Here is a 12,277-nt window from a genome sequence, read left to right as displayed (position 1 = left end):
GCTTAAAGCATGCTAGGCAAGTAAGCACCTTACCACTGAGCTACATCTCCAGCAATTTTTACTGCATTTCAAAACAGGGTCTCCTTAAATTGCTCAGGCTGGCCTTGAAATTTGCAGTTCTCCTGCCTTAGCCTCTTTAGTAGCTGGAATTACAGGCATGTGCTACCACATTTAGCTCTAACAACTTTCTATGTAGAATTCCTAAAGTCTTGAAATCCCCAGGATGTTAAATTTCTATTTGAAAAATGTTTCACTATGTAAATCCCTGCAGTACTAAAGAATCTATTGATTACTACAAAAGGAAACAAGAAATGAGATATAAACATTTGAAAGAAAAGGACAAAATAATCAATATTTGTAAATGATACCACTCTCTACCTACAATCCCATGTACTTCACTAATTATCACCCTATGGCCATTCTTGTTTCAACTTTATTCCAACCCACTCATCTTTCAATTCCTATACTATTCTGAAAGAGTCTAAGTTATATTGTTCCATCTGTACATATTTTAGTATTCATCTCTAAAAGATCAGATAATTTTTCCAAAACATTCATTTTTTGTAGTTGTAGTTAGACATAACAACTTTATTTTATTTATTTATTTATTTTTATGTGGTGCTCAGGATCGAACCCAGGGCCTTGCACATGCGAGGCGAGCACTCTACTGCTGAGCCATATCCCCAGCCCCAAAGATAAGATCTTTAGGGGAAAAAAATGATACCACAGTACTATCTCAAATAAAAAATTAGTTCTTGCTGGGTGAGGTGGCATACGCCAGTAATCCCAGGGGCTCGAGTTCAAAGCCAGCCTCAGCAAAAGCTAGGTGCTAAGCAACTCAGTGAGACCCTGTGTCTAAATAAAATACAAAATAGGGCTGGGGATGTGGCTCAGTGGCGGAGTACCCTCTGAGTGTCATGGGCCAGCCATGGGCTGTGTGTGTGAACCATGAGCATTTGTGCATATGGGAGGACTGGCCTGATGTTGAGTGCTCTTTGGGCCATGCAATACACCTGTGTACTTTCTTCTTGCTCTGCCTGTATTCCCACACAGCATCTGAGATGGGTGTGACTTGCCAAGATGTAAATCAATCTACTGACCACAAGACATCAAGAAGCTAGACTCAACCCCCTGAAACTGACTCTTTGCCTTATTTGGAACATTCCACCAAATGTCCCTCTGTGTCTCCCTCTATAAAAATACACAATACAAATGCAAGCTCTCTCTCTCCAACAAACCCCTAAAGTCAAGAGCCATCACTGGACCCCAATAAAAAGGTAATTTCTGTGTAATTATTTTGTGCCAACCCAAATTCACCTGGAGTGACCCTGATTTAGTCGCATGTCACAGCACTCGAGTCCAATCCTCGGTATCCGCCCTCCAAAAAAAGTTCTTTAACATCGAATATTCAATGTTCAAATTTCCAATACTGTCTTTCCCTATTTTGTTTATTACTGTACTACTTAAAGCAAGATCTAAATGAATAATTGGCTCAGATGTGTTTTAATCCATAGGTTCTCCCTTTCAATTTATTGAATAATTCAGGTTGGTTTTGCCCAGTTGGTTCCGGTAAGTCTGAGTTTCACTGATTTTATCTCACTGTCATTTAACATATATATATTTTTTCTCTATGTTTTTCGTGTAAGTTGGTAACTAGACTTAAAAGCTTAATGAGATTTGGGCATATTTTTAGGGGGCAAGATTATTTACTTGGTGGTATATTCTTCCATGAATAGACATGAAATATGCCTGATTGTATTCTTTTGTGATGTTAGCAATCATTAATGACCCAATACTTAGATCATAGGGTCAAATGATGATGTTTTAACACTCCTTTTTTTTATTAATCAGCTGGAGTATTTCTCTGAGCAGATACTTCCTTAACTTCCTTAATTCTACTATCTGGTTAGTTAATTTTGAAAACAATGAACTTGTTCCATTGGTGCCAAACTTTTTTGTGTGCCTTAATATGTAAGGGTAAAATTTCTAAGCTGTTTCTAAGCCACAAAGCCTGAGTTAAAGTGTAAAAGACCGGGCATTGTAAAGCTACGAGGCTTGGGTTAAAGAGTAAAAGACCAAGTATTATTAAGTTCCCCTGCTACCCCAAAAAACTGTAATCCCTGTAGCTGTTAAGACAATACCCGAATTGCCCAGTAAATATTTCCACTGACTCCTGGGTTGCCTAATAACTTGGGACTCTGTGTAGTATGTCACGTAGGCATTTAGGCCCTAAAACCAATCAGTTTGAATGTGTACCCCGCTTAGAAGTGACCAATCATCCCTGCCCAATCTGTTCCCGCCAATGAATGTACTAATCAGGTCTCAGAGTTGTTGTTCAATTTTCCCGTGCCTCATGATGATTTGTTCTGATGTATGCAAAGCCCCCACCCTCCCCAAAAAGTGTACTTAAGCACTGCCTGACCTCTGCTCTGGGCTCTGGGCTGCTCTCCCTTTTTGAGCGAGCCTGCCTGGAGCCTCAGCGCGCTGAAATCGGATCCTCGATAAACTCCCTCTTGCTTATTGCATAGTCAGTCTCTTGGTGGTCTCTTCCTCCGACGCTTCGCCGGACCCTTACAAATATTATTATAAACTTATGGATTTAATATCTAACGTGTATCAATTCCAAATTAGCCTTATTGATACTCAAACTATACTAGTTTTAGCACATGGTAGCCTCTTAAAGTTGGTCTCCACTCCTTTTCACATAACCTAAATCACCTTTTCTAGCTTCTGTGCTACCTATTATGACAAATATTCCAGGCCTACCTTGTACAATTCCTGCCTCAAACCTAAAATCTGCTATTTCTCCAAGTAGTTTGAGTTTCCTTTAGGGGAAGATGGCATTTCAAAATCACAATATGATGCAACTGCTTTCAAAAAGTGACACCTTTTTAAACAGTTAAACAAATATCTATCCATCCTATGAGTACAATTCCACCCTACAGAAATCGAAGTATATATGTAGATAAATATTAAAAAAATTTTTTTTTGTAGTTGCAGATGGACAGAATGTTTATTTGTTTATTTTCTATGTGGTGCTAAGGATTGAATCCAGTGCCTCACTTATGCTAGGCAAGTGCTCTGCCACTGAGCTACAGTTCCAGCCCAATGATTATTTTACATAACAGTAACTTTACTCAAAACAGCCCAAACTTGGAGATGTTTAACTAGAATGTCCATTAATACATGTTTGGATAAATAAAGTATAGTATAGGCATATGATGGATATCACTCTATAATTAAAGTGCGCATCATGCCGGGCATGGTGGTGCGTACCTACAATCCCAGTAGCTTGGGAGGCTGAGGCAGGAGAATCCCAGTTCAAAGCTAGCCTCAGCAACTTAGTGAGATCCTAAGCAATTTGGCCAGACCCTATCTCAAAATAAAATATGAGGGATGGGGATGCAGCTTGGTGTTTAAGTGCCCCTGGGTTCAATCCCTGGTACTGGGCAAAAAAGAAAGAATAATCTACCAATACATATAATTTGTACCAAAGAGTGAATAATAAATGATTCATTTGTATAAAATTCTAAAGTAGGCATTATCAAGGCTTTTCTCACCTAAAATAAAAAACAAAAACCAAATCAGACTTACAGAAAAATATTTGTTCTTATATAATAAAAATACAAACAAGGCAAGAACAAATAACAAACAAAAGAAAATTAAAACACCTAACATCAAGAAAAGAAATCTAATTTAACCAGGAAGTGAAATACAAATTAGAACAACAATGAGTAAAACTAAAGCTTACACAAATGGGATAATAAATAAATAAACACAATCTGTGAAACCACTTTTTTAGTGGTTTAGTTTATGCACATATAATACAGTGTTGTCTTCTAGGTTTTATACTTACTGTCTAATAATTTACTTTAATTGAAAAGATTGTGGTAGTGGTAGCGCTACCACAAAGAAAAACACAGAGAAAAACCATATACACACAGACATGGAAAGATGTCCAAGATAAAATGAAAAACAAAGTGCAGGTTATAAAACTGAATATTATAAAACTCTTGGCTCAAACACATATACACACCACCTCATGAAAACAAATCTGAGGGCTGGGGATGTGGCTCAAGTGGTAGCGCGCTCGCCTGGCATGTATGCGGCCCAGGTTCGATCCTCAGCACCACATACAAAGATGTTGTGTCTGCCGAAAAACTAAAAAAATAAATATTAAAAAAATTCTCTCTCTCAAAAAAAAATTTTTCTGAAAGGTTTACAGTGATTTTCTACTATAGTCCTGATTTAATTCCATATAGTTGGAGTATTTCATAACAATTACTACTTTTTGACCCAAAATAACAAGTATTTTTATTTTATGAATTAAAATTAATATGAATGATATAGAACTACATGAAAACTGATATAGAGTATAAATCCATTTTTGTAAAAGAAACAAACATGTCAGGTTTACTTTAAAAAGATTTCTAAATATCATTTTGAACTTTATAGTGTCTTTATTCTCTTTAGAGTAATAAGAATTACACCTTGTTCTACTCTTGAGCTTCTATAGTTTCAGTTTTAAAATACAGTGGTTTTCGATTAAAAGGAGAATTCCCACTACCCATGATTTATTTACTGATATATATTATAATATAGATAGACAATACACAAATAAAAACTGCACAAGTAATTCCTACAAGAAAATTCTTTTTCAAGGGAGTTTTAAATCCTTTGGTCTGTTCCTACACTGATATTCACAGGCAAGACTACATTCCCTGTATTATCTTACAGCGCAACTACAAAGTTCTTGCAATTTGTTTTAGATTTTAGGCAGAGACTATCAATTAGGAAACCAAAATAGTTTGTTGCAAATGGAAAAAAAATTAGCAGATGATCTATTTTTTCACTTATGTGATGCTTTGTAATTGTCTTTTAGTTTCTTAAAATACATGCTTGATCTTTTCTTCTTTTTTTTTAAAATATTTTTTTAGTTGTAGATGGACATAATACCCCTATTTATTTATTTTTATGTGGTGCTGAGGATGGAATCCAGTGCCTCACACACACCAGACGAATGCGCTACCACTGCCACTACCATGATCTTTTCAACTAGAGTAAATTACTAGACAGTAAGCACAAGACCTAGAAGACAACACTGTATTATGTGTGCATAGGACACCTAGCTTAGAACTTATTTATTCAATTATTATTTACTACTGTTTTTTAATACCTTTATTTTTTGTTTTATATATTTTATTTTTTTATGTGGTGCTGAGGATTGAACTCAGTGCCTCACACGTGCAAGGCAAGCGCTCTACCACTGATCTACAACCCCAGCCCAATTTACTACTGTTTTATTAGGTGTTGTGCACCAAAGAAATAAAATAAGCAATAGTAACTTCCAGCAGTTTACAAGAGGAAATAAGACACCTAAAAACTTACAATGAAAGACAAATAAGTAACTATCATACTCATTGTCCTCACAAATTATTGTAAGGCTATATATATATATATATATATATATATATATATATATGTATTTTTTTTTTTTTTTTTTAGAGAGATAGAGAATTAGGCAATTGCTTAGGGTAACAGATTACAAGTACCAATCCAGGATTCAATCACAGATCTGTCTTATTCAAAAATCCCTGTTATAATCTCTGGAAAATATAACTCGTGGAGAAGAGAAATATTACAGATATTGGTAAGAAAGAAAGTATTCATGATTTAGGCTTATTATGTGTCCTGTATTCTTTTCAACTGCTAAATAACTATGTTTAGGAAACAGAGTGCCCAATATGGACAGGAAAAAGGATCTCAATCTAATGGGATAAAGACATGTAAATGAAAAATTACAGTGTGATTATCTGCTTATAGAATAAATGGCCCAAACTTTCAGAAAAGCAAATCAACCTTATTAAAAAAACTTAAAATTCTCCTAGTACCTATTTAAAATTCACAAGTATTCATATGTTTTGGAGCCATACAGTGAAAGAATAAACAATCTACAGTAGTGATCCTAGAGAGTGAGATATATGTATAAAAGGTTAGAATTCACCAGGCATGGTGGTATATGCTGTAATCCCTATGAATCAGGAAGCTGAGGCAGGAGGATTGCAAGTTCAAAACCAGCCTCAGCAATTCAGTAAGACCTTGTCTCAAAATAAAAAGAGGGGCTATGGTTGTGGCTCAGCAGTAGAGCACTCACCTAGCACGTGCAAGGCCCTGGGTTTGATCCTCGGCACCACATTAAAAAATAAACAAACAAAATAAAGGTATTGTGTACAACTAAAAGAGCTGGGAATGTGGCTCAATGGTTAAGTACCTTGGGGTTCAATCCCTGGTACCAAAAAAAAGAAAAAGAAAAAAAAAAAGTTGCAATTTTAACCTCAGTAACTTGGTGAGGCTCTAAGCAACTTTAGACCCTGTCTCTAAATTTAAAAAAATATATAAAAAGGGCCGGGGATATGGCTCAGTGGTTAAACAACCCTGGGTTTAATCTCTGGCACCAAAATAAATAAATTTTTTAAAATGATAAAAATACTCTATTTGTGCTTTCTGTCCAAAAGGGAATATAACTTAAAAAACATAGCTAGTGTGACTAAGCTACTGAATTTAAATTTCAACATTTACATGTGGCCAGTGGCTGCTATATGGGACAGCTGTCTTAGCCTTGTCTCTCTTCTACTTCTTTCCTCATCAAAATAATTACAAATATAAGGGTACTAACAAATGAGAAGCTTCTCAAATACACTTTTCACTTAAATTATTAAACTTCTGAAAGATGCTAGAGAAGAAACTTAAAGTCCTAAGATTTCATTGAAGTCTTCAGGGTCAAATTAATTTTAAGGATGGCTCACAGGAACTTAAAACTGATTAATTATGTTGTTTTGTTCAATTTTATTTTGATAAATTCATTTTGGTCTGTGAGGAATTTGAAAGACAAAAAGTTCAATGTCCTTTTCATTATATCAATCTTACCTTTAGCTCTACTTGTATGAACTCTTGCACGTACCCAAACAACGTCATCAGCTCTTTGTACTGTCAAGTCTCTAACCAAAACCAAAATTCGATCTGCAACAAATGGTAAAGCAATTTTTTAATTCAGAATTTAGAGATCTTAATTATTTGTATGACAGGTAATCTAAAAATTTTGTATCATATTAAACAATTCTCAATCTTTGGTAACAATTCCTTTTTTATCACCTTCAATATGAAATTTGCTTCAAGTTTTGTGATTGTATTTTCTAAATAATCTCCAAAATCCATCCAATTTTCTACCATCATTACTGCCACCATCCTAAATCAAGTTATTATTTCTTGCTTAAACTACAGTAGCAGCCTCTATACTGGTCCCCTTCTAATTCATTCTACATTGCAGTCAAAGAGATAATTTCAAAATGCAAATCTGCTGAATACTTATGACTTCAAAGGTCAAACACAGCCTGTCCTCATCTGCCTATGCCTAAGTGAATATGGCAGTTTGCCTGCCCACCATACATAGTACGTTAGTCAGCTAGCCATCAGGGAGGATTCTCTACCAGGCCTACAACAATGACTGATACAGGGAAGGATATGTCATTCAAACTAATCATAGTATTTCTCTGGAACTTAAATACACATGCTGGGAATAAAGCTCTTATAACCCTCTTCTCTAAGCTGAGATGGTGTAGGCCCAAGGCTGTAGTCAGTAGCTTTCTCACTAGCATGAGTTTGCAGGAGGAGAGAATGAAGCCAATATTTTACAAAAAGGAGAGCCAAGAGATGGAGAGAGAAGATCCTTGAACCCCGAAATACAATCATGCTTGATGGTCATTTCACACTGTTTCCTACAGTTATGTGAACCTCTTGGCTACTATTATGCCCAACTATTATGCCTCCCTGATATTAAACAAAAAACAAAAAACTACAGTCATCTAGAGTCCCCCTAATAGAAAAATGGTGACAAAATAACTATTACATAGAGGTAGCAATATAAACCAACATTCAGAAATCGTTGTTCTAAATATATAATCAATTGATTAGGGGGAAAAACCTGAGATATTAAGTAAGAACACAGTAATAGATGACACTACAATAGCAAAGATAATACCTTATAGGACATTATAATAAAATCCAATCACAAATGTATTTTACTTATGTTTTATCTAAATATAATTTGTCTCTTAAAGCAAAGATGCAGCTGTAAATATAACATGATTTACATTGTTCTCATGACTAAAAGCAAAGAGAATGGAAGAGGAATTTCAAAGCCATTGGGTATCATAAGAGGATTTCTGCAAAACACTGTCTTTATGAATATGCCAACTTCCAAGTCTGCTGTGTAAACTCAGACCAAAAAAACATGTAAAAGAAAATCAAGAGACAAAGCAGCGTAAGATTTGAAAAGGCAGATGTGAAAATGCCAAGACTGAAAAAGCACATGACTAATTAGCCAACAAAACTCAAAACTAAACAAAACAGAAAGCATACATTTTTAAAAAGTGGACTTATACATGAATGTGATAATTAGGATAATTTTAATAGTATTTTGGAAAAGAAAAAAGGGTAATAGCCCTATGTCCTATGGCATCCCATTAATTAGCGTGAGGGTTTTCAACTTTTAATATACTGCAACATACTTGAGACACAAGTTATACTCCACCAGTAAAACTGGCTAACTGTGGCAGTGATCCACAGTATTAAGGTTTCAGTTCAAAAATTACCATCTATTCTATATGGTTTAACAGACACTGGCAGTAGAGAAGAAGTTTGGAGAAACTGAAGCAGATGGGAAATTATTTTGAGCTAAGTATTAGGATTTTTATACAAGTGTTAAAGCTCAAACTACAACACTGTCAAGGGATCTAGGTATGGAAAGAATCATGAGCTCTAGGGTCAGATGGTCTCAGTTTTAATCTCAGGTCTGGTAGATAATGGCTGCATGAGATAAGTTCCTTATCTTTCAACTTCAGTTCCTTAGAGTCTTTAAGGATTAAGAAAATAAATTCTTGGAAAGACTCAAGCAGAATAGGAATTTAATAAATAGTAGACAAAAACAGAGAAGTTAGGAAGAAAGTAATAGAGGTAGCTTCATGAAAACATACAAAAACTGCAGGTGATAAAAGCAGTTATTAACCACTCTTCTCCTATCCCCTAGTCCAGAGTTAAATCTTATTGGATTACTGAGGAATTTGATAAAATCAAATAAAATCATTTAAAATACACCATTCAGGGCTGGGTTGTGGCTCAAGAGGTAGCGTGCTTGCTTGCACCTGAGGCACTGGGTTTGATCCTCAGCACCTCATAAAAATAAAAGATATTGTATCCACCTAAAACTAAAAAATAAATATTTAAAAAAATAAAATACACCATTCACAATTTCTAGAAATCCAACATGTTGGATAAAAGCTAATTATAATACTCATTGGACATATTTTCTTTCTTATCTAGATTTGAAACACTAAACTAACAATGTTTACATACAGTCATGACATCTATTTGGTTTATGAATGCCATTAAAGTTTTTCAAAATTATTTCTTCAGTGTTATGCTGACCCTACTTAAAACTTGACATAGCTACTAACCTGGTTTTTCCTGTGATTGTATCATTGAAGATATTCCATATCTTTCTTTAGCATAATCCTACAAAAAAAGTTTTGCATCATGACTTTTCATTTAAACACATAAACACAAATAACCAGATTAAAAAATGAACTTGTCTTAACTTTCATAATCATTTCATTAACTCAGGTACAGCAGTTTTTAGATATAGAAATCTGTTATTTATTTATACATGTATCTACAGAAAAAAAAAAAAAAGCATCTAGCTTCTGGTTAGTTTATTTCAGAGACCACCAATCCTGGATGGAAATAACATATATAATAGCCTTCAGATAAAATTTACACACATGTACAACACATCTTAACTACCTTCTTCAAAAAGATCAAACTACTTCAAAGTAGAATATAAACTTCCTCTGTGAAGGGAGTAAGATGAAGTACCAATTTTATTAACTTCCTATTACAGGAAGAGATGTTCAAAGACAACCAATGCTTTGGTAAGCTTTCCAAGTAACAGATGTCTTCAGTTTTCAGAAATCTGAGATGTAAGACATAAGCTAACTACAACTTTCCTTTTAATGAAATATCATTAAAAAATTCACCAGCTTCCTGGTTTCAGCTTCAGGACAACAGGTTACAAGGTTAGACAGTGACAATTTATCAAATTTCTTGTAGATGTAGAGTTAGGAACAGAAAATAGCAGACCAAGGGTCCAGGTGATTAACAAACTAAACATTAAATAGATAAGTGTCCTCTTAATCTTACTTTACCTCTAAAATGATCTCAAAGATCCTTCTAGCTGTAACTCTTCCAAAATATTTACCTTACATCTAGATCCATGCTATTTGCAATGGGGCACTACTTGTTTATATAATAAATCAGATCAAGAATACAAAAATAATTTTCTTAGATTTTTGCAAGGTAACTTAAGATCTGTAAGAAACAATTCGTTTTTGTAACTCAACAGCTATTTGTTGGAATCCTCTTAGATTTGGAGAATCCTGAATTCTCTGTCTATACCAAAACAGATATGTTAAGGTATTGAACAACTGCTTTTTTCTAATATTAAAAAATACACATCAAGGACAAATATCACTAGGACCACAGTGGAAGGATGCTGTCACACAATGAAGCCTAAAGGCAGCATAAAATACATGAGAGTGAAGATAAAGGTGTCACCCCTTCTAATTAGTTCTATTCATATTTCAACAACCGTTCTTCAATTTATTATTCTGATATGCCTTATTATGTTCCTTACCAAAACCTCAAAATTCCTCAACAGAGAGAAACTAAGAGACAGGCATTGATTAAAGCTCATTATTACTACAGCACACATAACTGGATGTTTGGGATGGTTTAAAACTTTGATACTGAAAAGCCTGAATGACTGCCGAGTGTTTATCTCAAATGCATCTTCCACAAACTTCATTACCTACCTCATTGGGTCACTGACAGAAAGTAAATTAAAATAACGTGTGTTCTTTAATGCTGTCACATGGAAAAATGGTCATTTAACATAATAGCAAATGGTTTTACTTAGTACTGTTATTATTTGGCAAAACATTAGGAATACGAGGGCTGAGAACGTATCGATTACTAGAGGTCATCAAATATTCCCGAGGCGGGGGTGGAGTGAGGCGTGCATGACGTGTAGGACGTGCCTAACCCAGACACTAGCTCAATGTGACACCGCCGCTCCTCCTTCCATGGCAGTGGGTGCTTCACGTCCACCCTACCCCAGGAGAGCCCTCCTTGTAGGCCAGGGCTCCCAGGCGATCCTGTGAGAAATGCGGTCTGGCCACGATGCTCAGGCCCTGGCGGCCCCATGGAGGTTCCAGAGGCCTGGACGCTAGGCCCTCAGCATCCAGACAAAGTGCTCAAGTAAGGAGCCCGACAGCAGGGCCCCGCTTACCCTATTCCCTCCCTCAGCGCGTTCCGGCCCAGATTCTGCCCTCCCAAACCCAGAGAAGGAGGAAACCCACTTCCGCCGCGTCCATGATCTCCCGCGGCTTCTCCTGAGTCTTGCGACTGGCGCTGGCGCTGGGCATCGAGACACTGAAACGGGGAGTGGACACCACTCTTCCTCGCAGGCGTCTGTAAGGGCAAGCCAAGGGGCTTCTCCCTCCCGCACAGTCTCCGCCCTCCCGGCCCTCCTGCCTTGGTACACGCGCTGGGACTCCGCGTGGAAGTGCGGCTTCGGAAAGATCGCGAGACTTCCAGCTCTCTCGAGATTCCTAAGCACCGAAAGGCCAGCAGCAGAGCGCCGTCGCGTACTCTTCCCCCCTCGCTCCGCCTCTACGGGGTTGTCCCGGGGTTGGAAGGAATCCCCGGGAATTTGGTACAGTCTCGCGGGATTGGCTCTGAGGGGCGGGGTCCTAGGGTACTTGCTGTCCTTATTCTCCTTAAGCTCGTCTCAACTGTGGTTTTTCCTCTATTTTCTTCACAACCCTTTCTTTCCTCTGGACTTTAAACGCAAACTAGTCACCAAAACACGCACGAAAGTTCAGCCCTCAGCTTTTTCCTCTTTTGTACATCCCCGCCTTCATTATCCCCAGCGAGGTTGCCTGCCTGGGGAAGAGGAGGCTTTTTGGCAAAATGGTTGTACTCGGTATTGGGGCACAGGGGTTCTGTGTTATAGGCAATTAAGTTGCTAAGGCAGGTGGAGAGCCACTACGTAAGTGAAAAGTGAAGGGGGCACACAATGACAAGAAAACCCACACAATTGCACTGATTGCCTTGACCAGTTGCATTGTTGGATACAGTATGTAATGTTGATTTCCGATGGATG

At 36.8% G+C, this 12,277-nt stretch overlaps 1 protein-coding gene across 1 annotated transcript in view; it reads right to left on the bottom strand.

The window, feature by feature from the left end:
* The window catches only part of Dars1 (aspartyl-tRNA synthetase 1), a 65,022-nt gene extending 53,282 nt beyond the window's left edge, over positions 1–11,740 (bottom strand). The window contains exons 1-3 of the mRNA XM_076865927.2: positions 11,472–11,740; positions 9,513–9,570; positions 6,928–7,020 (exon numbers count right to left, since the gene is read on the bottom strand). Coding sequence (XP_076722042.2) covers positions 6,928–7,020; positions 9,513–9,570; positions 11,472–11,537 — 217 coding nt within the window. The 5' untranslated portion in view covers positions 11,538–11,740. The remainder of the gene's footprint in view (positions 1–6,927; positions 7,021–9,512; positions 9,571–11,471) is intronic.
* Between the last annotated feature and the right edge of the window lie 537 nt (positions 11,741–12,277).

The sequence above is a fragment of the Callospermophilus lateralis genome, chromosome 9 (assembly GCF_048772815.1).
Source record: "Callospermophilus lateralis isolate mCalLat2 chromosome 9, mCalLat2.hap1, whole genome shotgun sequence".
NCBI classification, from domain to species: Eukaryota; Metazoa; Chordata; class Mammalia; order Rodentia; family Sciuridae; genus Callospermophilus; species Callospermophilus lateralis.
This window is presented reverse-complemented; position numbering and strand designations above follow the sequence as displayed.